The 27,762-nt window shown below is 42.8% G+C and overlaps 1 protein-coding gene across 3 annotated transcripts; it reads left to right on the forward strand.

Moving 5' to 3' along the window:
* Nucleotides 1-1,047: 1,047 nt before the first annotated feature.
* si:dkey-19e4.5 (UBA_like_SF and PTH2 domain-containing protein) lies at nucleotides 1,048-12,154 on the forward strand. Of its 3 annotated transcripts, none has more exons than XM_061785769.1 (7): nucleotides 1,049-1,229; nucleotides 2,197-2,313; nucleotides 2,505-2,576; nucleotides 2,682-2,753; nucleotides 8,588-8,685; nucleotides 11,043-11,157; nucleotides 11,284-12,154. In XM_061785769.1, the coding sequence occupies exons 2-7, from the start codon at nucleotides 2,203-2,205 to the stop codon at nucleotides 11,368-11,370; spliced, it is 555 nt and encodes a 184-aa protein (XP_061641753.1). In that variant the 5' UTR covers nucleotides 1,049-1,229; nucleotides 2,197-2,202; the 3' UTR covers nucleotides 11,371-12,154. The 3 variants fall into 3 exon arrangements, with proteins under 3 accessions (XP_061641755.1, XP_061641753.1, XP_061641754.1); XM_061785770.1 differs by lacking the exon at nucleotides 1,049-1,229 and adding an exon at nucleotides 1,918-2,042; XM_061785771.1 differs by lacking the exon at nucleotides 2,682-2,753 and having other exon boundaries at nucleotides 1,048-1,229.
* Nucleotides 12,155-27,762: the final 15,608 nt, after the last annotated feature.

Raw genomic sequence — 27,762 nt, forward strand, 5'->3', positions numbered from 1 at the left:
GCGGTCGACCGGAGCTGTGGCCGTAAGGTAGTCGGTGCCTTTCGAGGCTGCAATCCCCGAACCTGTTGGTGGACACCAGCGGTAAGGGATGCTGTCAAGCTGAAGAAGGAGTCCTATCGGGCCTTTTTGGCCTGTGGGACTCATGAGGCAACTGATGGGTACCTGCTGGCCAAGCTCCTATCTGTGGGGTTGAGGTCACCGAGGTGGTTAAAAAGCTCCCTTTTGGCAAGGCCCCGGGGTGGATGAGATTCGCCCGGAGTTCCTAAAGGCTCTGGATGTTGTAGGGCTGTCCTGGTTGACACGCCTCTGCAACATCGCGTGGACATCAGTTACAGTGCCACTGGATTGGCAGACTGGGGTGGTGGTCCCCCTTTTTAAGAAGGAAGTTGAATCTCAGATTCAGGACGAGCAGTGTGGTTTTCGTCCCGGCCATGGAACAGTGGACCAGCTCTACACCCTCAGTAGGGTCCTCAAGGGTGCATGGGAGTTCGCCCAACCAGTCTACATGTGTTTTGTGGACTTGGAGAAGGCGTTCGACCGTGTCCCTTGGGGAATCCTGTGGGGTGTGCTTTGGGAGTATGGGGTACCGAACCCCCTGATGCGGGCTGTTCGGTCCCTGTACGACCAGGGTTAGAGTTTGGTCCGCATTGCTGGCAGTCAGTCGGACTCGTTTCCGGTGAGGGTTGCACAGGCGAGGCTGTATTTGAACCCGGTTCCTCAGAACTGTTAGGCAGACGTGCTAACCAGTCGACACTGTGCCGCCATTATTATTATTATTATGATTATTTTCGGTGGTACTTGGTGTAAAAAGTTTGAGACCCTTTTGCACTACATGATCCAATCTGTGGTGTTGGTACCACTGCTATTAAATAGTGTTTGCAGTATTTGGAATTGGTTTTATGATTCATTTTTTTTCGTTTCGTACAACAGCTTTTGTATCCAGTATGCCATGCCACCGTGATATTGCTGTTATTATGACAGAGGTGGAGCATGACCAAAACGGCCGCAACAACGCCTCACATCTGGTTTTATCAGTCGCGAGCTGTGCCAGTGGGAGGCTTCAAAATGGAGTAACGCAAGGTTCGCCTGCAACGTGGTAGACAGACTCCGTAGAGGAATTCCGCAGTCGTCGAGGATCCTTTTGAGAATAATACTTCAGAATAAACACTGCGGTAAAGCACGTCGTTGTACCTGTTACTGAAGTTGTGACTCGTCGTCCGCGACAATTGGTAAGTCAAGACTGAACTTACTGCTAGTGGCTAATGCTAACGCCAGCTCTCATTTGTAAAGCAAGCAACGACGAACAGTCCCAATACAAGTAAAAATGCGCTGATATCAGGTGTGCTTCGCATACTTGTTTTTTTCCCCAAACTTTCTTACATTTACTCAATGCTCGGTGTTCGCGAAGCAAGTCTTTGCTAGAACGATTTAATCTAATTTCCACAGCAGTGATCTCATCAATCGCTCAGCATGTTTGGTTAACCGCTAAGGTTTTACGTCGTTTTTCATATTCCATCGTCTCATATTCATAAGATAGTGGCGCGACCGTTTTCGTTTCTTTTCATTTTGGAATATGTGTTGAACCGGCTGAGACCGGAATCATCAAGTATAAGTAAGACGCATTGACGTATAAAGTCGTTTCAATATTTGTACGTACAGGCTTACCAGAGAGATGCCCGCTGTAACCGCATATGTATTTAATACGTAGTTTATCGTGTTAAGTGGGAGTGTAACGTTGCAAAAATACATTTGTGCGAAGACCTCGTTTCTCTTAGGCCTAAGCATTCTTATTCCGTAGTTCTAAAGGGTATCTGGCCTGGGTGGGGAGGGGGATGTTTTGGCAAATCGTTTTCTGACAGAATAAGTAAGGAAGCAATCTTGTCTTTGTCTTTACTGGGGGTTGTATTACAGAAAAGAAAGAAAAGTCTTTGCAAAGCGAGGAAAAGGTACAAGTCGTCACGAGTTGGCTGGGAACAGCTAGTACGCATATGGCCGAAAAACACCTCGTTGTCACAACATGGCTAGAACAATAAAACGTGAAGGTAGTGTAAAACTAATAGAAGTCATATTTGGTGTATATGAAACATACATTTTGCAACTCAGCGAACAGACAGAAAGATGCAGATGCAGCTTTTTCCTCCCCTTTTTTTTGTGCATTAGTTTAGTGTTGAGTTGTTTTGGTGTTCATCTTTGCAGTTCAATATGGAGCCATCGAAGCAACCAAGCCCCCAAGAGTGTGCTTCTCAGGACGTTAACCCTGTGTTTCTGCAACAACTTCGGGAGCTGGACATTCCAGAAGAGGCAGCTAAACAGGTAGCGCAGGAGACTCGTATCGTTTGGGGATTATGGATTGATTGGTCAGTGATTGGATAACTGTAAACTGGTCACAAAAAGATGGTTGAGGTCACAATGGTGCATGTTTTCTGTTTGCAAATTCCCATATCAGGGATTGGCTTCACGTGCCTACACACTGATTGTAATTCTAATGTTCTCCTCATTTCTAGGCACTCCTGCGCACACGGAATGTTTCTGCAGAGGAGGCGGCCATTTTCTACTTCAACAAACTGGAGAATGAGGTGCCCTTAAAGCTAGCCTTAGTCTCAACAGGTACACATTGGTTCTTTAGACCTCCTGAGTTTGTCCAAAGCCATATCTCAGTTTCTCGTGTGTCTCCTCTGCAGGAGGGAGATGAGGACCTCATGTACAAAATGGTGTTTGTGGTCAACATGGACCTTGCTATGGGGGTTGGAAAGGTACATTTGGTGCTGCTGCTCTGGGACATTGTCACTGTCGGCCAGGGGGTCCTAAGTTGAAATTTGGTCAATGTCAATTTTTTTTTTACAAATCGATACTATTAGTCAGTCCCCACTGGGGTCTGTAATTTTTACAAATTATTGACCAATCTAAAGTGTTAATGGCTTGCTGTCTTTGACGATGCAATGTCAATGGCTCGCAAACATGCTGTTATCTTGGTTTCCTGAAAAGTGATGGTTTTTGGCATGCGAGGATTCTGCCCGATGCCAGTGATATGTCTGTAAAAGAGTTCCTTTGAGTATGTGGTTGTCCAAATACAACCAGGTAAATTGATTTTTTTGTATCCATTGATCCAACTACAGTATGTCTTTACTATATTCTTCACTAGAAAAGTACTAGTGGGACAGTTGCCTTAGTACAAATGACATTCATCAATCTTTCACAGCTTCCTTGTGTTGAATTGTGATGAAGAATGTTAAAATGTTCACAAATCTCAAAATGGTTCTAATAGGAATGTAGACCTCTTCACTGAGACATACAACAGCTGTCCTTTCAGCAGCAGCACGAAGAAGAGGACAGAGGTGTAAAACACGAGGACTGATGTCGTTGCTCCTCCTCAGTGCAAATATACTGATCAACAACAATATGATCACTTTCACAATATAATGATCCGTAATACAACAGCTACAGTCTCCTCCGAAAGTATTGGAACGACGAAGTCAATTTCTTTTGATTTTGTTGTCGACTGGAGACATCTGGGTTTCAGATCAAAAGATGAATATGAGACAAAAGTTCAGAATTCCAGCTTCTATTTCATATTTACATCTAGGAGTGTTAACTAAGGAGAGAGCACCTTTTGTTTGAAGCCACCCACTTTTCAAGTGAGCAAAAGTATTGCAACCAACTTTATTAAATAAACTTAAAGTGAATAACATTTAATATTTGGTGGCATAACCCTTACTTGCAATCACTGCATTAAGCCTGCGACCCATTGACTTCACCAGACTGTTGCATTTTTCATTTGAAATGCTTTTCCAGGCCTTTACTGCAGCCTCTTTCAGTTCTTGTTTGTTTATGGGGGTTTCTCCCTTCAGTCTCCTCTTCAGGAGGTAAAATGCACATCTATTGGGTTAAGGTCCGGTGATTGACCTCCAAAGACCTTCCACATTTTCCCCCCGATGAAGTTCTTTGTTGTATTGGAAGTGTATTTTGGGTCATTGTCTTGATCCATGATTAAGCTTCTCCCGATTACTTAGGATGCATTTTTCTGTAAATTTCCAGACAAAATGGTTTTGTCGACTTCAGAGTTCAGTCTGCTGCTACCATCATGAGTTACATCATCAACACAGCCTAGTGAGCCCATTCCAGAAGCTGCCATGCAAGCCCAAGCCATGACATTACCTCCACCATGCTTCACAGATGAGCTTGTGTGTTTTGGATCATGAGCATATCCTTTCTTTTTCCATACTTTGGCCTTTCCATCACTTTGGAAAGTGACCCGACAATGTCCGCATTGCATCTGCGTCACTTGTCGTGCATACTGCAAAAAAATTTGCTGCGGGTAGAATGCCGCGGACATAATCTCTCGTGATTGGTCCGTTTTAGTCACATACTGCGATGACGTACTCAGGGTTCCTCTCTGTTCCACATACCACCTACGCTGCCGCCTTCTTGATCGGTTTTGCAGCATAATTAAACGTATCATCTGGTCATCTAGGTCCATTTGTTCTAGCAGACACTGTTCCACGGTTGCCATTGTTGTTGCTTTGTTCCTTGTTACGGAAAGGAAAGAAAAAAACGGCTGCTGGAAATGACCCCAAAAAATACAGAGGAAACTCCACCCTGTGGCGTCCTAGCCAATACCAGCTGTAGCGACACCCCGACTTGGAGGACAACTGCATTACATTTTCAAAGCTGCTCGCGTGGGTTGCGCTCGACAATAAAGGCAAACTGCGTGCGGGATAGCCGCAGTGACGTCAGCGCGGTCGCTGTGTAAGGAAGCCTGAAGTCTTCTTCGAACAGTGGATTGTGATGCCTTCACCCCTGCCCTGTGGAGGTTGGCAGTGATGTCACTGATTGTTGTCTTTGGGGGTTTCTTCACAGCTCTCACAATGTTTTGTAATCAACTGCTGTTGATACCCTTCACTGACCTGTTCGATGTTTGTTGCTCAGTACACCAATACTTTTTCTTTTTCAGTATGTTCCAAATTGTTGTATTGGCTATGCCCAATGTTTGTGTAATAGCGCTAATTGATTTTCCCTCACTTTCTCTCAAGCTTCAAAATGGGTTGCTTTTCTCCCATAGACAGCCCTCTGGTCTTCATGTTTGCTTAACAGCAAATGCAGTTTTCCCAGGTGAAACCCAAAGCCAAAAACAAACGCTGTTTACGCAATCAATCTAAAAGGCAGCACCTGAGCAGCTAGAAACACCATCAGTCACATGTTGCAATACTTTTGCTCACTTGAAAAGTGGGTGGATTCAAACAAAAGGTGCTTTGTCCTGAGTTGTATAACAAATCGAGATGTAAATACCATGAAATAAAAGCTGGAATTCTGAACTTTTGATCTGAAACCCAAATGTCTTCAGCCTACAACCAAAACAACGGAATTGATCTTGCCATTCCAATACTTTTGGAGGGGACTGCATATAAAATATTTTGCCTTTCCAACGATAATGTTCAGTTCTGGTTGACTGTGTCAGAGAGGTACTAGAAGAATAAAATATTGAATATGTTTATTGTCCATCCATCTTGAGCTTATCCGGGTTTGGGTGGCTTGGAGAGCAGCCTAAACAGAGAAGCCACAGACTTCCCTCTCCCCAGCCATTTCGTCCAGCTCTTCCAGGGTTACCCCAAGGGGTTCCCAGGCCAGCTGGGGGACGGGAGTAGTGATGGGCATGGCAGTTCTTTTGAGTGTATTGAATTATTCGAATCAGTTCTTTAAAAAGATTTGTTCACCAAATCGTTCAGTTCTTTTTCATAAAAACAGTGTTTTTGTTTATGTAAAGTCTTTCCTCAGCCGGCACGGTGGACGACTGGTTAGAGCGTCTGCCTCACAGTTCTGAGGACCAGGGTTCAATTGCCGGCCCCGCCTGTGTGGAGTTTGCATGTTCTCCCCATGCCTGCGTGGGTTTTCTCCGGGCACTCCGGTTTCCTCCCACATCCCAAAAAAATGCATGGTAGGTTCATTGACAACTCTAAATTGCCCGTAGGTGTGAATGTGAGTGCGAATGGTTGTTCGTTTCTATGTGCCCTGCGATTGGCTGGCAACCAGTTCAGGGTGTACCCCGCCTCCTGCCCGATGATAGCTGGGATAGAGAGACACAGAGGGAATATGTATGTGTACGAATATACATTTATTATTAATTTACTTTTATTTTAAATGTGTGCTTGACTGACTCAACCTTAGCTGTTAGCGTGACGAAACGGCTGCTAGTGAAAGCTATCCCCACGAGGACGTCAGGACTTGCGGTTAAAATAATTCATTAGTACATTCACTGCATTCGTTGCGCAAACGAATCACTCATCGCCCTAGTACATTGCTCCTTAGCGGATCAAAAATTAAGCAGTTCAACGAACGAATCACTCGTGTCTAACGGACCGCTAACGATAAGTTCAACGAACAAATGACTCTTCAGTTCTTAAGTCCCTCTCCCGCCTGCACGGTGCTGCATGACTCTGGCCACTCGCCGAAGTGAGTGACAGCGCTGGTGAATCGCAAATCACATGGCAGTACATTTAATGAAGTCCCGCTCCCGGATGCACGATGGCCGCTCATTGGTCATTCGCCGAAGATTCAGAAGTGAGTGACAGAACGCTTCAACAGTTCCGTTTCCGCTTCCAGCCGACTGGCGGCGGCCAGGCTAAAAGAACTAATCATTTCATAAACTGATTCAGTTCAGTTCGTTCACTAAAAAGATATGTTCTTCTGAATGAAACGTTCGCGAACGAAACAACACTCGATGGGAGACATGCCTCTCCAGCACGTCCTGGCTCCTTCTCGGGGCCTCTTCCTGGTGGGACGTGCCAAGAACAGGAAGGCATCTTGAACACTTTGTGGATGTCATTTGCAGTGGTGAAGAACTGTACTGCATCATTCTGGCAGCTGATCCTTAAAAAAAATTTATTAATTAATTTAAAAAAAATTCTCAACTATACTGAAGGTTACCAAAATATTACACAAAGTAAACATTATGCACTTCAGTGTACACTGCAGACCACTCTGAAATGCAACCATCATCATAAACTTTGGTGTGAAATTGCTTTTAATTCAGGTTGGACTTGCAAGTTTAACATAAACAAGCTGTATGTTTGAACATTAGAATTGTTGAGATTTTTGTAGATTTATTAAAAAAGAAAAACTGAAATATCATGCAGCCATAAGTATTCAGACCCTTTGCTGTGACACTCAAATATTTAACTCGGGTGCTGTCCATTTCTTCGGATCGTCCTTGAGATGGTTCTCCACCTTCATTGGAGTCCAGCTGTGTTTGATTATACTGATTGGACTTGATTAGGGAAGCCACACACCTGTCTATACAAGACCTTATAGCTCACAGTGCATGTCAGAGCAAATGAGAATCATGAGGTCAAAGGAACTGCCTGAAGAGCTCAGACAGAATTGTGGCAAGGCACAGATCTGGCCAAGGTAACAAAAACATTTCTGCTGCACTTAAGGTTCCTAAGAGCACAGTGTCCTCCATAAGCCTTAAATGGAAGATGTTTGGGATGACCAGAACCCTTCCTAGAGGTGGCCGTCCGGCCAGCAATCTGGGAAGGAGAGCCTTGGTGACAGAGGTAAAGAAGAACCCAAAGATCACTGTGGCTGACCTCCAGAGATGCATTCGGGAGATGGGAGAAAGTTCTAGAAAATCAACCATCACCGCAGCCCTCCACCAGTCGGGGCTTTATGGCAGAGTGGCCTGACGGAAGCCTCTCCTCAGTGCAAGACACATGAAAGCCTGCATGGAGTTTGCTAAAAAACACCGGAGGGATTCCAAGATGGTGAGAAAAAAGATTCTCTGGTCTGATGAGACCAAGATAAAACTTTTTGGTGTTAATTCTAAGCAGTAAGTGTGGAGAAAACCAGGCACTGCTCATCACCTGTCCAAGAAGTGGACAGGGTGGTGGCAGCATCATGCTGTGGGGGTGTTTTTCAGCTGCAGGGATAGGACGACGGGTTGCAATCGAAGGAAAAGATGAATGTGGCCAAGTACAGGGATATCCTGGACAAAAACCTTCTCCAGAGTGCTTAGGACCTCAGACTGGGCCGAAGGTTCACCTTCCAACAAGACAATGACCCTAAGCACACAGCTAAAATAACAAAGGAGTGGCTTCAGAACAACTCTGTGACTGTTCTTGAATGGCCCAGCCAGAGCCCTGACTTAAAACCAATTGAGGATCTCTGGAGAGACCTGAAAATGGCTGGCCACCAACGTTCACCATCCAACCTAACAGAACTGGAGAGGATCTGTCAAGAGGAATGGCAGAGGATCCCCAAATCCAGGTATGAAAAACTTGTTGAATCATTCCCAAAAAGACTCATGGCTGTATCAGCTCAAAAGGGTGCTTGCACGAAATACTAAGCAAAGGGTCTGAATACTTATGGCTGTGTGATATTTCAGTTTTTCCTTTTTAATAAATCTGCAAAAATTTCATCAATTCTGTTTTATTTCAGTCAATATGGGGTGCTGTGTGTATATTAATGAGGAAAAAAATGTACGTAAATGATTTTGATAAATGGCTACAATATAACAGAAAAAATTAAGGGGGTCTGAATACCTTCCGTCCCCAATATATATATAATTTTTTTTTTTTTTTTTTTGTGTGTGTAGGTTGCAGCGCAGGTTGGACATGCTGCTGTGGGGTTGTACCAGGGTCTGCAAGAGAAAAACAGCTGGAGGGAGATGGCCTGGAAGTGGGACCACGCTGGGTAAGATCTTCAAAATGATAAATTCAAGATGCATCAGTGGCTTTGTGTAAATGGAGCTCATTGTATACATATAAAACCGTGTAAGGATTTCAGATTTTTATACAATATAGTAGAAAAGCCAAATGCCCCAAAATTCGAATGTGCGTGCTTGCTGTACAAGCAGAAAAAAAGTAATATCCAATTACTGTTAATGCTTTCACCCACTCAAAGTTGTACAGTCCCCTCCAAAGGTATTGGAACGGCAAGGTGAATTCCTTTGTTTTTGTTGTATCCTGAAGACATTTGGGTTTCAGATCAAAAGATGAATTTGAGACAAAAGTTCAGAATTCCGGCTTCTATTTCATATTTACATCTAGGAGTGTTAAAGAACTCAGGAGAGAGCAGCTTTTGTTTGAAGCCACCCACTTTTCAAGTGAGCAAAAGTATTGTAGCAGGCATTATTCAATTAACTTAAAGTGACATTTAATATTTGGTGTCATAACCTTACTTGCAATAACTGCATCAAGCCTGCGACCCATTGACTTCATCAGACTGTTGCCTTCTTCATTTGAAAGGCTTTTCCAGGCCTTTACAGCAGCCTCTTTCAGTTCTTGTTTTTTTCTGGGGGTTTCTCCCTTCAGTCTCCTCTTCAGGAGGTAAAATGCATGCTTAATTGGGTTAAGATCGGGTGAATGACTTGGCCAGTCTAAGACCTTCCACTTTTTTCTCCCAGATGAAGTCCTTTGTTGTGTTGCCAGTGTGTTTTGGGTCATTGTCTTGTTGCATGATGAAGCTTCTCCCGATTAGTTTGGATGCATCATTCTGTAAATTGGCAGACAAACTGGTTTTGTTGACTTCAGAATTATTTCTGCTGCTACCATCATGAGTTACATAATCAATAAAGAATAGTGAGCCCGTTCCAGAAGCAGCCATGCAAGCCATGACATTACCTCCTCCATGCTGCACAAATGAGCTTGTGGGTTTTGGATCATAAGCAGACCCTTTCTTTCTCCATACTTTGGCCTTTCCATCACTTTGGTAGAGGTTAATCTTGGTCTCAACAGTCCATAAAATGTTGTTCCAAAACAGTTGTGGCTCATGTCTGTACTTCTTTGCAAAATCCAATCTGGCCTTCCGATTCTTTTTGCTGATGAGTGGTTTGCATCTTGTGGTATGGCCTGTATATTTCTTCTCTCGAAGTCTTCTTCGAACAGTGGATTGTGATACCTTCACGCCTGCCCTGTGGACGTTGGCAATGATGTCACTGACTGTTGTCTTTGTCTCGTCATCAACTGCTGTCGATAGCCTTGGCCGACCTGTTTGATGTCTGTTGCTCAGTACACCACTAATTTCTCTTTTTCAGGACATTCCAAATTGTTGTATTGGCTATGCCCACTGTTTGTGCAATAGCTCTGATCGATTTTCCCTCTTCTTTCACAGCTTCAAAATGGTTTGCTTTTCTCCCCGAGACAGCTCTCTGGTCTTCATGTTTGCTTAACAGCAAATGCAGTTTTCACAGGTGAAACCCAAAGCCAAAAACAAGCACTGTCTGTTTACGCAATCAATCTAAAAGGCAACACCTGACTAGAAAGACCATCAGTCACATGTTCCAATACTTTTGCTCACTTGAAAAGTGGATGGCTTCAAACAAAATGTGCGCTGTCCTGAGTTGTTGAACACATCTATCCATTTTCTGTACCGCTTTTCCTCACTAGGGTCGTGGGCATGCTGGAGCCTATCCCATCTAACTGCGGGCGAAGGCAGGGTACACCCTGAACTAGCCGCCAGCCAATCGCAGGGCACATTTAAACAACACATCAAGATGTAAATACTATGAAGTAAAAGCTGGAATTCTGAACTTTTGTCTGCTAGTCATCTTTTGATCTGAAACCCAAACGTCTTCAGAAAAAACAGGAATTGAACTTGCCGTTCCAATAGTTTTGGAGGGGACTCTCACTGTACCTAGCTTCAAAGTGCAGCTCACGGACGCGGTACAACGTAGTACACGTCCACTAGCTTGAGTGGAGAGAGAAATTTGAAGCAGCACCGAACTTCATTCAAACCTGGCGTGGATTATTTTTGGTTTCACCGTTGCATACTGTACAACAACAAGGGAGTAGAAACTTGACAGACATTTTACTGTTCGCAAGCATCGCTTTAAATGTCCCAACATTTTAGGAAAAACAAGCAATATGACCAAGCTTCGTCTTATGACGTTTAAATGTACCGACTGAGCAGATCTTGGCTATTCAGTTTGGTCCAGATTTGAGCATTAAAAAAAGCACCATTTGGACCCTTTGATCCTAGCCACTGTTCCTATTAATGCCAGCTACTGTAATGTTTTTTTGTTGTTGTTTGTTTTTAATTGTGTGATACAGAGCCAAGAAGATTGTGGTCCAGGGTACCAATGTGGCTCATCTTTTAGAGCTGCAGGCCCAGGCCATGAGCCTCAGTCTGCCCACTTACCTGGTCCGGGATGCTGGGCTTACTCAGGTGTGTGTGTGTGTGCGTTGTGAGAGTGAGATCAATAATGATTTTATCACACACAACTTTTTTTTTTTTTACTGTGAACATGATCACGAATCCCATGACTAAAACAGCCCAACTTGTCTTTGAAAGGTGGCATCTGGTTCCCGTACCGTCCTGGCTGTTATGGGTGAAGAGGACATAGTGAACAATGTCACTGGGAGTCTGAAGCTGCTCTGAAGGCCTCAAAACCACCGGAGGAAGTAATGCATCTGTGATGCCTCAAAGTGTCCAACAGAGGGCAGCATTTAGCGAGCAAGTGTGTAACCTTTAAAAACAAACATGGAGGAGGAGGAGGGTGCCCTGACAATTGTTTCCTTGAACTCTATGTATTGGTTGCTTTACTGGCCATTGTGAGTTGAAGAGGTGAGAGATGAGGTCTTTAACAGGGATCTAGTATAGAGGTTTTGGTGGAAGTCTTACTCTCATTCAAAATGATGAATGCTGTCATTACTTAATTTGGCTTTATGTTGAAATCAGTCAATTAATTGCGATTGGCAAGGAGTATTACAGTTATGAATAATTATTAAGGATGCTGACAATTCCGGCAAATAAGGTATTTCTGTGTAAACTTTTTTTGCCCTAAATATGTAAAAGGCTGAATTCTCTAACTCTACTTGGTGTGGTCCTAAATGGTTGTATTTTGGATATGTATGATAAAGGCATGGTTTGTTTTTGCCATAACTGATGAAATGATTCATGTTAACGTGCATGTACTTGTTCTACCGACTGTATTGTTCTTTACGGTTTGTGTGAATTTAATCAATACACCAATAGTATCAATGAGTGTGTATCAATGAATATGTAACTCTCTCGTAACTAATACTGGTCCATAGAATGATCTTGTTCTAAGACTTATTTATCGTCATCATTTGCCATTTGAGAAATTCCTGCCTTTTCTCAGTTTAGATTGTTAAATGACGTGCATGCAGTATGACGTATAATTAAACAAAACTTAGCCTCCCATAGTCTCTGTGCAGTTTCATTATTAAACTTCCTTATAGACGTCGCACCATGTGTCGTACAGCACTACGACTCAATTTACACTGCTTGGTTCAATGGCAATTTAGATTTTTTTTTTTTTTTTTTTGCTCTCAAATGAGAAATTTGATATGCTTTACGGAGCCCCTAAGGTGACATGGAAAAGAGGGGGGAAAAATCTTGCAATAACCTGGCGTCATCTCCCAATTTCAATGCGAAATAACGCAGTGATTGCGTTATCTTGCAATGACTTTCGTTCCGACGCAGTCTTTTTGAATACGGTTAACGTACTTCCCGGTCAACTTTCAGGTAGACATGCAACGAGTCATTGGATTCTACTTTGAAATTGGCCTCAAATATACAAAATGCAATCAGTTCTTGATGTTAAACATGGTTTCCAAATTGGCAAAAGAGATCTGAAACGAGTGCTAAACAATTTCGTCGAAAACGCCTTGTCAATTGCCCTGCTGGACTTTATTGAGCGAGAGAAAGTTGGCTGGATGTTTGATATTCGCCTGACCTTCAGTTTTCACACGCTCGTACTGGGCCTCATACCTACATTTTCGACTATCACGTCGTATGTGGAGGACAATTTCGCAAACTAACTAAAAAAAAAATAAAAATCACGGCAAGATTTGTTGTCACTACAAATCTATATTGGTCACCATTGGGCCTGGTCACCAACTCTTCCAGCTCCTTCCCTCAGGTAGGCGCTACCAAACAATGCAAACTAAAACTAGCAGACATTCCTACAGCTTCTTCCCTCTTGCCATTGACTTCTTAAACAGTTAATTTACAATTCCGTTGCAATATGCTGCCATTTTTTTTGTCTGAGTTTGTCGTCACATTTCTGTGGGCCAATTATACATTACTCGTGCACTCACTGCAGTAGTCTCGCCATGCTGCACTATTTGCATATCTGTTGTTGACTAATACCGGCCACTAATGTGCCTGAGTAGCATCTGCACTATTTGCACAATCGACTGAGTAGTATCTGCAACATTTGCACAATCGACATTGTCCCAGATTATCGCACGACTCGTCACGTTAAACGGCGTACATTTCTTGAAGTCTCGGCGCCCTTTGCACAATGGTCACTGCACCGGACTATTGCAATATTAGTCATTCAAACTGCTCTAATTGCTAGAGGACATCTTTTTGCACAATTGTCAAAAAAAATAATAAAAATTGTACCGGCATGACCAGATTACTAGCAACCTTTTATTGCTCAGTCACTGTTTTTCTCAATGTCTTTATGTCTCCAAAGTGTTCTCTGTCAATTTGTCTGTTGTCGTACTAGAGCAGCTCCAACTACCGGAGACAAATTCCTTGTTTTTTTTTGGACACACTTGGCAAAATAAAGACGATTCTGATTTTGATATGCAATAACGGCGCTTGATTTGACATGTCTCTGACCATCTGTGTTAGGGGCCGTCTACAAATTACCCATCCCATGGCGACATGTCTTAACAAATTACCATACATCAAACAAAAGATGTTTTTTTTTTGTTGTTTTTCCACTCATTTTGCTGTAGTAGTTTGGAATGGGAGTCTACCACTTACTCCAGGTCAAACTTTGTTGATATCTTGCATTTCGGTTAAACTGTGTGCAATTAATTGTAAAAAAAAATAATAATAATAAATATTCACCAAAAATCAGTAAAAGCACTTTTTCTCCTTATTATTGCTGTAGTAGGTGGCAATGGGAGTCTACTACTTACTATAGGTCAAACTTTTTGGTTACAATAGTGATTGTAAACAATAGTTTCACTTATAGGGCTCTAAAAATGTTAGAGTAATCTTTCAAAATATTTGAAGTAAATATTGACATAATACAGTGTTGGGATGGAATGTATGCAGTTTTACATGTTTGGCATAAATTGTCACATGACCAGAGCTGTTTGCCTCCTGGTTGCACCTTCAAAGGTGGATGGCTGCCTCAAACCTCTCCCCAAAAAGGTGAGTAAAGTATGTTAAAATAAAGGTAGGACAAAGATTTTCTGTACACATGATCTTTCGGGTGTTTAGTAATTATATATGTATTTGCAATGACTCAAATGTGTTTGGAGAATATGTAAACATGCATGGTCACAATAGTGACCAGTGGGATAGTACATTGTAGTGTTGTTCTTGGTCTTGCGGAACAAGGTGAGGTGCCTCAAGGTTGCAAATTCCACCAAGACAACCTCTTTAAATTCCCTTTCAGTCCTTGATGAGATGACGACGAGGGGTTATGGGAGCTGTGGGTCAATGAGGGAAAACCAACTCTTCGATGTTCCCTTCAAACCAAAGAGTCAATTTATGAAGTTACCCCGAGGAATCTCTGAAGTTTTAACACAAGCAGAAGAGCTGGAAAGACAACAACGTCGTCACTGCCGCGACAAACACGGCAAGACACTGAAGCAATGGTCAAGAGATGGAACAAAGAGCGACATGCCTTTGGTCAAGTCCATCAACCACAATGTATCAAACAGCATAACGAACACATGGGCGGTGTAGACCTTCATGACCAACAGGTCTCTAGATAGAGCATGACAATCAGGTCCAAGAAGTGGTGGTAGCCCATCTTTTCATGGTCTCTCAGCAGTGCACTCGTAATTAGCCATTACTTTCACAGATCCATTGATGCAGAGGTTTGGGACAAGGCCTTAGTCTCCCGGAAGGAGATCTCTACTGTCTGCTACAGTGCAAGATATGACCAACACTCTCACTGGTCAAGCAACACGGGGAATAGATTCCTGAGATCGTTTCTATGATAAACGCACAACCTATGCCTTTGAGAACTGCAATGCATCGGTTCACATCGAGTGCTTTAAAAAGCAATCAGAACGAGAAAAGGTGTTTTTATTGATTTTTAGTGAATATGTTTGCCAATTAATTGCATCCAGTTTAGTAAATGGTGGACTCACCTTGCCAACTACTATAGCGATCAGAATGAGAAAAAGTATTTTTATATATTGTTTTTTATTTATTTATTTATTTTGTGAATATTTTTTACAATTAATTGGACACAGTTTAGACAAAATGCAATATTTCCTCAGAATTTGACTTGTAGTAAGTAAAAAGTGTCATTATTGATTTTGGGTCTATATCTTTTACAATTAATTGCACACAGTTGGACAAAAAACGCAAGACATGCGCGAAATTTGACCTGTAGTAAGTGTCGGACTCCCATTGCCACCAACTACAGCAATCAGAATGAGGAAAAAGTGTTTTTATTGCTTTTTAGTGATTTCACCAAAAGCGAGACGACGGTGCTCGTTCTCTATAGGGCCAAACTTCTTTTGGCACATGGACTCTCCTATGATAAACTGAAACCGTGTGGAATATGTATCACTGGAAGTCTAGATGGTTTCTCGAGGAAAATAATATGGCTCAATGCTTACACAACAAGTAGTGACCCGATGTTGATTGGAGGTTATTATTAGGGGTCTGTCCTCGAATGGTGAGAGTTTATTTTGGAACTGAAAATGGCCATGTTAGAGGCTTCCCATGTTTCCTGGCCCCCATGCACCCAGGCAGCACCCTTGACAGTTACACCGCCAATCAAAGACTTGCGTATTGGACTGCGGTCAAGCCAGCCGCCCCTAATATTGTTCATACTGGGCATTACGGTAATAAGCTGCCAACAAGCGGCGAAAGCCACCTTCAAAATAAAAGCCTACCGATCATAGGCCGACAGGGAACGTCAACGCTTCGGATTTAAAATAATTATAGGAAATAAGATCTCTGTGATAACGCAACCAGTCCACTTCCAAGAGAAAGTAAACTGTGCCAAGATTGAAACCAGCAAGGTTAATTCGAATCTTGAGATGCATTAAAAAAATTGTTTTTAAAAAAAAATCTGCATACATGACCGCAAGTATACAGTGGGTACGGAAAGTATTGAGAGCCCCTTAAATTTGTCACTCTTTGTCATATTGCAGCCATTGGCTAAAATCATTTAAGTTCATTTTTTTCCTCATTAATGTACACATAGCGCCACATACTGACAGAAAAAAAACGGAATTACTGAAATTTTTGCAGATTTATTAAAAAATGAAAAATCAAATATCACACAGCCATAAGTATTCAGACTCTTAGCTCAGTATTTAGTAGAAGCACCATTTTGAGCTTATACAGCCATGAGGGACTGATGCAACACATTTCTCACACCTGGATCTTGGGATCCTCTGCCATTCCTCCTTGCAGATCCTCTCCAGTTCTGTCAGTTTGGATGGTGAGCGTTGGTGGACAGCCATTTTTCAGGTCTCTCCAGAGATGCTCAATTGGGTTTAAGTTAGGGCTCTGGCTGGGCCTTTCAAGAACAGTCACGGAGCCACTGCTTCGTTATTTTAGCTGTGTGCTTAGGGTCATTGTCTTGTTGGATGGTGAACCTTCGGCCCAGTCTGAAGTTCCGGACCACTCTGGAGAAGGTTTGCGTCCAGGATATCCCTGATGATGCTGCCACCACCGTGCTTCACTGTTGGGACTGTATTGGACAGGTGATGAGCAGTGCCTGGTTTTCTCCACACATACCGGTTAGAATTAAGACCAAAAAATTCTATCTTGGTCTCCTCAGACCAGAGAATCTTATTTCTCACCTTCAGGTGTTTTTTAGCAAACTCCATGCAGGCTTTCGTGTGTCTTGCACCGAGGAGATGCTTCAGGCAGGCCACTCTGCCATAAAGCCCTGACTGGTGGAGGGCTGCAGCGATGGTTGACTTTCTAGAACTTTCTCCCATCTCCCGACTGCATCTCTGGAACTCAGCCACAGTGACCTTTGGGTTCTTCTTTACCTCTCTCACCAAGGCTCTTCTCCCCAATTGCTGAGTTTGGCCGGACGGCCAGCTCTAGGAGGGATTCTGGAGGCCACTGTGCTCTTAGGAACCTTAAGTGCAGCAGACATTTTTTTGGAACCTTGGCCAGATCTGTGCCTTGTCACAATTCTGTCTCTAAGCTCTTCAGGCAGTTCCTTTGACCTCATGATTCTCATTTGCTCTCACATGGACTGTGATCTGTAAGGTCTTATATAGACCACACCAGGTCTCAACCAAAAGTGGGCCCATCCAAATTTGGTGTTGCATTTCAAAATAAAAGTCCCTTGAAATCAGCATATTTCACTTTCATTACCCCTGATTTAAAAAAAATAATCTTTGAAATAATTAGGGCTGTCAAAACGTTAACTTTGGAGATAATATTAAATTATTTAAAGCGTGAAACAAAATTAACACAGTTAACGCCGTTGTATTTACTTCCTGTAGCGGCCTATAACCTCTGCTCATGTACGTGTACAGCCTAACTTAGAGGAGTCACTGGTGCGAAGATGGACAAACACGGACTACAGGTACTTTTACTTTCAGTTTTACCTGCTTGACGCTTGTTGGAGTAAGTCATTTGTGCACTTTTCACAGCCAAATTCAAATACCATCATCTCAGCGCAAAAGACCCTGCTCAAGTTACCTCCACGGGGCCTCGCAAATCAACGGTGCTGGAGTGGACTAGAAAATAGTAGATGTAGAAATTTTTTACTAATTGAGATTAATTACTGAAAATTGTGCAATGAATTAGTTAAAATAATTTAATCGCTTAACAGCAATAAAAATAATACTTTCGGTATCGCAAGACCAGTTGAGTTAAAAAAAAAGATTTTTAAAATCCTTTTGGTACCGCAAGACCAGTCCAGTTCTGGAGGACACTCAAGTGGTTCTCAACTGTTGTCACCCTGGCACCCACATTTTCCTATTGTCACTAAGTTGTGACCCATTTTTATATTATTCAAGAATAAAGAAAATGTGTTGTTGGAAAATTGCCTTTGTAAAATGTGTACTGTAACATATTTTAAACACACTATCGGACTAGTCATAATTCATAACACAGTCAAATTCCAAACTCCACTATGGCCAAGACCAAAGAGCTGTCAAATGACACCAGAAACAAAATTGTAGACCTGCAACAGGGTGGGAAGACTGAATCTGCAATAGGTAAGCAGCTTGGTGTGAAGAAATCAACTGTGGGAGCAATCCTTAGAAAATGGAAGACATACAAGACCATTGATAATCTCCCTCGATCTGGGGCTCCATGCAAGTTGTCACCCCGTGGGGTCAAAATGATCACAAGAATGGTGACCAAAAATCCCCAAACCACACGGGGGGACCTCGTGAATGACCTGCAGAGAGCTGGTACCAAAGTAACAAAGGCTGCCATCAGTAACACACTACGTCGCCAGGGACTTAAATCCTGCATTGCCAGACGTGTCCCTTTGCTTAAGCCAGTACATGTCCAGGCCCGTCTGAAGTTTGCTCGAGAGCATTTGGATGATCCAGAAGAGGATTGGGAGAATGTCATATGGTCAGATGAAACCAAAATAGAACTTTTTGAACCTTTTTAGAAACTCAACTTGCCTTGTTTGGAGGAGGAAGAACGCTGAGTTGCATCCAAAGAACACTACTACTACTACTACTACTAATGTGGTAAGTATGGGGGTGGAAACATCATGCTTTGGGGCTGTTTTTCTGCAAAGGGACGAAGACAACTGATCCATGTAAAGGAAAGAATGAATGGGGCCATGTATCGAGAGATTTTGAGTGAAAACCTCTTTCCATCAGCAAGGGCATTGAAGATGAAACGTGGCTGGGTCTTTCACCATGACAATGATCCCAAACACACCGCCCAGGCAACGAAGCAGTGTCTTCGTAAGAACCATTTCAAGGTCCTGGAGTGGCCTAGCCAGTCTCCAGATCTCAACCCCGAAGAAAATCTTTGGAGGGAGTTGAAAGTCTGTGTTGCCTGGCGACAGCCCCAAAACATCCCTGCTCTAGAGGAGAGCTGCATGGAGGAATGGGCCAAAATACCAGCAACAGTGTGTGACTTACAGAAAACGTTTGACCTAAGTCATTGCCAACAAAGGGTATAAGACAAAGTATTGAGATGAACTTTTGTTATTGACCAAATCCTTATTTTCCACCATAATTTTCTAATAAATTCTTTAAAAATCAGACAATGTGATTTTCTGGATTTTTCCCCCCTCATTTGTCTCTCATAGGTGAGGTATCCCTATGATGAAAATGACAGGCCTCTCTCATCTTTTTAAGTGGGAGAACTTGCACAATTGGTGGCTGACTAAATATTTTTTTTGTCCCACTGTACCTGTCGTCAGTCTTTGTCCATCTTCACGCCAGTGACTCCACTAAGTTTGCACAGGTGACCAGAGGAAGTAAATACAACTGAGTTCACTGTTAATTTTAACGCTTTAATTTTTTTTTATTTATCTCCAAAGTTAACACTTTTACGTTGACAGCCCTAATTATTTTAAATATTTTTTGAAATCAGGGGTAATGAATCAGAATCATCTTTATTTGCCAAGTATGTCAAAAACAAACTAGGGATTTGTTTCCGGGAGTTGGAGCCGCTCTAGTACGACAACAGACAGTCAATTGACAGAGAATTCTTTAGAGACATAAAGACATAAAAAACACAGTCACTGAGCAATAAAAGGTTACTAGTAATGTGGTAATGCCGGCACAATTTATTTATTGTTTTTTTGGGACAATTGTGCAAAAAGATGCAAAGTCCTCTAGCAATTGGAGGAGTTTGAATGACTAATATAGCAATAGTCCGGTGCAATGACCATTGTGCAAAGGGCGCAGAAACTTCAAGAAATGTAAGCAGCTTAAAGTGACTAGTCGTGCGATAATCTGGGACAATGTCGATTGTGCAAATGTTGCAGATGCTACTCAGGCACATGAGTGGCCAGTATTGGTAAACAACAGTCAACCAGAAACTAGTGCAGCGTGGCGCGACGACTCCAGTGAGTGCACGAGTAATGTATAATTGGCCCGACAGAAATGTGACAAAAACTCAAAACATAATTGTCAGCATGTTGCAATGGCATTGTAAATTAACTGTAAGAAGTTAATGGCAAGAGGGAAGAAGCTGTTGGAATGTCTGCTTGTTTTAGTTTGCATTGTTAGGCAGCGCCTTTTCAGCAGTTTTGACTGTCCGTTGCAGTTGGAGTTTGTCCTTTTTTGTAGCAGCACCAAACCAGACTGTGATGGAAGAACACAGGACTGATTCGATGACCGCTGTGTAGAACTGCCTCAGCAGCTCCCGTGGCAGGCCATGCTTCCTCAGAAGCCGCAGGAAGTACATCCTCAGCTGGGCCTTTTTGAGGATGGAGTTGATGTTGAACTCCCACTTCAGGTCCTGAGAGACTGTAATTCCCAGGAACTTGAAGGTCTCGACGGTTGAGACAAGACAGTTGGACAGTGTGAGGGGCAGCTGTGGCGAAGGAGGCCTCCTGAAGTCCATGATCATCGCCCACGGTTTTAGGCTGGGAAGCCATGTTGGTTCTATCCCAGCTCGCGGTTACCAAGCCGTGTGCCCACACAAAAGACAGCGGAAACGGGTTTAAAATCAGATTCATCTAAAACACTCCCAACTTATTACTCTCACGAATAGAATCATTGTTTAAACTTTGGTAGCGGCAGATCGGTTGCTTATTGTTCAATACAGCATTTCGTACTGTTTGATTTCAAATCACGAGTAACAGTTCACAAAATCTTGCAGAGGACCTGTAAAACTGACAATAGTGACACAGACACCAAGGCATACATTTGGAATATTTCTACAGAATTCGTAAGATATCAAAACGGACATTTTATCTTCCGTTACCAAACATCAAAGGCGAGTCCACGGATTTGAGCTTGCAGTTCCTCTCAACGCCAGTTGGTGGTGGCTTACATGCATGTTTGAATATTAACCACATAGTCTTCTTGGTGGGAGGATCCCTCAACCTTTTGGTCGGGGAAGGAAGGAGTCTTTTGAAGCCAGGAATCAAGATTTGACGGGAAACTGCTAATGAGGTTAAGGTCCACTTGACGTGCACCAGGCATTCTCCTTGTGGCCGTCTCACAGCAGGGCAGCGTGGAGCAATGGGCTTATCAAGTGGTTGGGAGTCCTTGTGGCACCTCTAATTGCGGGAGTATATCCGCTACAGTGGGTCACAAGGAGGACTTGGAAAGGCCCCAGCCAGCGCTGATGTCGCCACATTTTCCGCCAGAAGTTCTTAATCAGCATGAAGTCGCCAGGTTTGATGACATGCGGGGATCCGTCGGCCAGCCCTGGGAGTGCTGATTAGACTTGTTTGCTGAAATTGATTAGTCGATAATGTGCAATACCTGAATGACTTGTATGCCCATCGGCAGATCTGGCTTTGGTAGACCCAAATGGATCCGGTCCAATCCGGTCAATATGCTCCAACCCAATATCCATTATCAACTTTATACGAAGACTGATAATCAAAACATGACTAAATGTAAAATGTAAAATAAAAAAATGCTCTGGGCCACAGGTGTCAAACTGGTCATCCCATCATTTGATTGGCCCACTAAAATTGCTAATTGTGTTCTGGTTTAATACCACTGACATATTTGCAAGAATGTTTTTGTTACCAATCCCCCTTTCAAAAGAAAATGTAATAGTTGAAAAACATATTTTTATAGGGTCCTGATTTCAGAACTGGTTATTCATCAACGTGTTGTGTATACTGTATGTAATTACAGTCTATGAGCTAATGTTTCATTTATATGGGTTCGTGGTTGTAGCGGCCCGCCAAGCTATGATGTGGCCCGTGACAAAAATTTGTTTGACACCCCCGCTCTAGACATTTTACCAAAATTTGGCTCTAAGTGAATCTATAAATTCAGGTTTTGTGGCAATCAATGATGTGTCAAACATAATAATGCAATGTGTGATGTGACTTGTGCTGCTAAGCACAAAAATAAAACAATCCACTGCCTTTGTCCTCCAGAGCACCAAACAAGACAAAACCTAAAACAAAACCAGCAAAACGAAAAGAAATGATTCCAGACATCAGCCCCCACCCGTCTTTTGAACAAGTGACACATCATGCCACCCATGCTCACTTTAGCAAAATACAAAAAAGAAAAACATTCCCGACAACCAAAAAGCGATTGATACGGGACGGAATTTGGCCCAATGGGTATCGACTTCAATACTGGACAAATATCGTCAACAGCATCCGTGCGAAGTGGATGCTGGTAGTGTTGGCGGATGGGCAGTTTCGGTCCAATTGAATCGGTGGATAGTTCCTGATTAACCCTATATTTTCCGGTAGCCCAAACGCTGGGATTTGACTTGGGACTTGAAATGTGCTATATAAATACATTTGCTTTGATCATTTGACAGCATTTGAAACAAACCTTATTTCAAACCAAACTGTTCACGCTGTGAGTGCAAACAAATCGTGGTTTTGAATTCAGTGTTGTGAATTGCGCATTTTCACACAAGAACAAAGAACTATTGAAGTCATAAAAATCACACAGAAACTATGGAACAATATAATAAAAGAATATAGGCTATATTTTGTCACAACCCATCCTCCCTTTCGATAATCAATCAATCGATCAATCAAATGAAAAGAAAAATCAGTAAATAACGATATGGGGTCTTTAAAGACCCCACTCTCCCGGCGAATTATCGGCCCTTATCGCTGATTAATGTAGATATCAAGATGATCTCGGAAGAGACTTGAAAAGGTACTCGCGTCGATAATCCACTATGACCAGAAAGGCTTCATTAAAGGTAGAAGTTCCACAAATAATGTCAACGTCTGTTGAATTTAATAAGCATGTCACAGCGTAAAAATCTAAACGCAATTATCATTGTCACTTGACGCAGAGAAAGCTTTCGATAAAGTGAACTGGGCTTTCCTGTTTGCAGTACTTCGCAAATTTGCCTTTAGAGATTCAATTATACATCGGATAGCAACATTATACAACTCGCCGAAAAGCGACAGTCACCACAAATGAGATTAAGAGGAACCAGACAAGGGTGTCCACTCTCACCAATGCTATTTGCAATAGTCATCGAACCTCTTGCTGCCGCTATACGTCAGAATGCTCATATTAAAAGGTATCTGCTCGATAGTGACAGAACACAAAATCAATCTGTATGCTGATGATATTCTTCTTTACTTACAGGAACCCAAGTATTCTCTTCAGGCAGTCTTCAATCTCATTAAAACATTTTCACAAATATTAGACTACTCTATTAACTAGACAAAATCAGCAATACTCCCAATGACAGCAAACTCATGGAGTCCTGCAGAACAAATCCCAGAGTACCCAATTCCTACAGGAAACATTAAGTATTTCAGTATCAATATTTCAATCTAAATTACACGCCACTTCTGGAAAAAAATCTCAGCTCATTTAGGACGCTGGAATAACTTGCCTATATCATTACTGGGAAGAAGAGCTACAATAAAAATGAAAACCTTACCTCAAACAAATTATTTATTTTCAATGATTCCATTTAACCCCACATTTAAATGGTTTCAAACCTTACATTCTGCTGTAATACATTTTTATTCAAAAAAATAAGAAAAATGGAATCAGTCTATCCACTCTTCAGAAAAGTAAACAGGAGGGAGGCCTAAATGCTCCCAACTTTAAATACTATTATTTAGCTAACCGATTACAATACCTCATCAAATGGTTGCACCACAGTGAGGAGTATCATTCTTGGCTAGAATTAGAACAAACAGACTGCAACAACATCAAACTACCAAAACTCCCATTTATTTCCAAAAGTCTTAAACGCCATAAATGTTTCAAGAACCCAATAATCGCATCCAATTTAACGGCTTGGTGGCAAAGTTTAGAATCGACAGGATCTCAATTAGCTCGCAGTATGCTCTCCCCAATCTGGCAGAATCCAAATTTCGAAATTAACAATATGCAACTTCATTTTAACACATGCAAACAACATTGAATTAACCACCTACAACAACTATTTAACAATAATGTTTTTAGGACACCTCCCACGCTCAGGGGCGGGTAGTGGGTGTTGGCGGGGATGTGGGGGGGGCCGGGGTTGGTGCTGCGGGTCTGCGTGGGATGGCCCTCTTCGTCGGTGGTTGTCCGGCCTAATGGGCCCGACCTGCGGGAGCCACGCCTCTTAATCACTCACTTAGCACACGCTCACACCATTCACTGTATATATTTCTCACGAATCACATCTGGGCACATACACATATCAAAGGGTTCCTGGAGGACTGGTATGGGATCGGGAGGGTGTGGGTGTCGGATTGGGTTTCAGCACGTCTGGGTCCCTCGGTGTGGGACGTGTCCAGTCCGCCGGGCTGCTCTCGGGTGGACCCCCTGGGCCTGTTCCCGCCCCTCGAATGATTAGGTGGGGTCCTCGACAGGACAGGACACTTTTGTCAGTCTTTGTGCATGTAAAACTGTATCAATTCACTTGCATGTATCCGCAGGCACACACCCCTAGGACTCTTTCACTGGGTGTGGAGTCACGCACTTACTGCAACAAATAACTCATGAATATGCAAATCACTTGTGTATCCCCTCACTTATACTCTCGTCCTGTAGACTTTTATAATTTACATAATTAATGCCACCACACTTCAGTTGTACAGCCGGGTTCACGACCCTGGTCCTGCATGCTTCTTCTCCTGTCCTTGTCCTGTTCTATCTTGTCCTGTCCTTCCTTCACAGGGTGGAGCACTACAGCCCCATGCAACACTCATATTAATGTTTCATTGTTGTAGATAATGTAATGATTGACTTCTCTCTTCCTGTTAACAATTAGTGCTTGGTCTTTTGTCTTTGTTTCTCTCTCCCTTCTAGAAACTTTGTTCTGTTCGACTGATCAAGTCTGATTCTCAATAAACCTCAATGATAATACCACATCGGAAGCTTAAAAACTCCACTGTGATACAGTAAAACTGTTCCGGCAAAAAAGGGATACAGATGTTCCATTCTGATTGACCTAACAGCCGAACAGGACAAAAACAAAAAAAAAGTAAATAACGATATGATATGGATAATGTATTAAACAAAACAACCTGAAAAAAACCCCATGGAGGTTTAAGAAAATCCTTCGTAATCAGGTTGTAATTCCGTCTCACAAAAAGGCTAGACCGAAGAATCTGTGTCTGGGTCAGTCATGTCATCCAAACTGTCAGCATGAGGAAAACGTCGGTCACAAGTAGGTGAGGACAGTGTTAGAGGGTCAATGGGGGCCACACGCGTATACTGGACAAACGAGGAGCAAATCATGCGGGAAACCCAAAGACTTGACGAAAGGAACTCGACAAGACAAGAAACAAAGTACAAGAAGAGCGACACTAAAAAGAAGTGCAATACGAGATAGCCAAGCCTGCCAACCGAGTCCAGTGAATCAGCTAGAATCAAGAACATCAAGGACGGTTTGTTTAAGGTACTGTGGATGATGAGGATGGAGCTGCCAGGCAAGAGAGCGAGAGGAAGAGCAAAGAGAAGGTTGATGGATGTCGTGAGGGAAGACATGAGGGCAGTTGGTGTTGGAGAGAAGGATGCAGGAGATAGGCTGACATGGAAAAGGATGACGCGCTGTGGCGACCCCTAAAGGGACAGGCGCAAAGGAAAAGAAGACTGGACTGATAAAAGAAGTTGAGGTGCTAGGAAGGAGAAATGACGAATTGGGATGTGGGGAAGACACTACATGTTGCTTTGCAGCAGCATGAAAGAAGAAACATAGCAATTAGAACAAAAAAATAGATGAAAAAGCTTGTATTTTCTTTCACATCTCTTCATCCTTCTAAAAGCCGACACTTGTGATTGGTTCTCACTGGTCATTCTGCTTGTAATCGAAAAAATGACATACTTTTCCAAATATGACCTCAAAGTGCAACCATGTGGTGCAATCTTTTAGTTTTTCTGAGATTTTTAAAAGGTTAGACTCGTAGTTAAAATTTGGACACAGTAAAGAACATTGACTTTTGAGCAATTTTATCTTCACAATTTGGGACTTTTTCGTGGAACGTTCACTTAACTGGGTTGTCATATGAAGCGATATTGTCTAACTTCTGCACATTTTTCATGAGGTCAACATGGTAGTTTCACATGGTGTACACGTATAATATAGTTTTGTTTTGTTCCCGGGTCACTGATGGTGTAGTAATACACACGCCAACCTGTGGTGTGGGCAGCGTGGGTTCAGTTCCCATATAAATGCCCTGCGACTGACTGGCGACCAGTTCAGGGTATAGTCCGCCTTTTGCCTGAAGTCAGCTGCGATAGGCTCGAGCACCCCATGACCCTGAACAGGATAAGCGGTGTTGAGAATGGATGGATGGATAGATGTTTAGTTTGTGAACGTTTTGTTCAGAAGAATGAAAGTTTTCTCGTGAATTTACTGAACTGAGTTGGCTGGAGGTGGAAACGGAACTGCTGTAGCGTTCTGTCACTCACTTCTGAATCTTCGGCGAATGACCAATAAGCTTGAACGTACTGCCCTGTGATTGGCGATTCACCAGCATTGTCACTCACTTCGGCGAACGATCAATGAGTAGCCAGCGTCAGGCAGCGCCGCACAGGCGGGGGAGGGACTGAATTGAACTGAATTTACTATTGAACTGAATGTACTGAAGAACTGAAAGTGAACCGAATGTACTTTTAGCCACGAATGATTCATTCGTTGAACTTCTTTGTTCATGAACCGTTAGCCACGAGTGATTTGTTCGTCGAACTTCTTCGTTCGCGATCCGCTAAGGACTAGTACGTACGTGTACTAGTACGTATGCAGTGATTCATGCGGAGGTTCACTACGAACTAGTACGATGAGTGATTCGTTGACACAAGGAACGACATACTACGCAGTGAATGTACTCATGAATTTAATACACACATGGGGCCATAATCTTAATAGACTACACATGAAGTCATCAGAGGACAGGAGACGGACATGCAAGTTAGATTCACCAGTGCAAGGCAAGCTGAAGCGGCAGCAACAAGGAGTTTATTTGAAAGGATTAATAAGAAATTTACCATAACACATATATTTACACATACATATTATCCTATCCCCCTCCTGGGACACGTCACCGTATCGTGGTGGAAGGGTTTGTGTGTCCCAATGATCCTAGGAGCTAAGTTGTCTGGGGCTTTATGTCCCTGGCAGGGCCACCCATGACAAACAGGTCCTAGGTGAGGGACCAGAGAAAGCACGGCTCAAAGACCCCTTATGATGACGACAAACTACGGACTCAGTTTTCCCTTGACAGGACGCGGGTCACCGGGGCCCTAATAATAAGAATAATCTCTACAAATACAATAGAAAGCTCGCAGGTCACCTGCTCGGGCCCTAATAATAACAGTAAGGTGGGTGAGCAGGAAGCCCAAGCGCTGGTGTCAGCGAAGCTGTCCACCGCGGTGTAATGCACACAAGTCTCGCCGGCCGGCGGGAGCCTGGCTTGGACGTAAGGGGATGCGGAAGGATATGTGCGGTAGCTGAGCTCGCCGCACGCATGTTCACGAGTCACAACTGAAGCCGGGTGTTCGAGAGCTTGCTGAGAGAGAGAGAGATACTGTAGGTTGGTGATAACTTTGCTCGTTTTTTGTACCTGTTGAGTGAACGTGAACCACAGGGATGAATCCTTACCTGAATGACGAAGTACTTGAATGATTCTGTCAGAAAGAAACAAATGATTCAGTGAACAAATCTTTCTAACAGACTGATTCTATTGATTCAGTTATACTGTAATAGTGATGCACCAGAATTTCGACTTTTTCCACCGAAATAACATGT

The sequence above is a fragment of the Phyllopteryx taeniolatus genome, chromosome 9, assembly GCF_024500385.1.
Source record: "Phyllopteryx taeniolatus isolate TA_2022b chromosome 9, UOR_Ptae_1.2, whole genome shotgun sequence".
Classification (NCBI taxonomy): domain Eukaryota; kingdom Metazoa; phylum Chordata; class Actinopteri; order Syngnathiformes; family Syngnathidae; genus Phyllopteryx; species Phyllopteryx taeniolatus.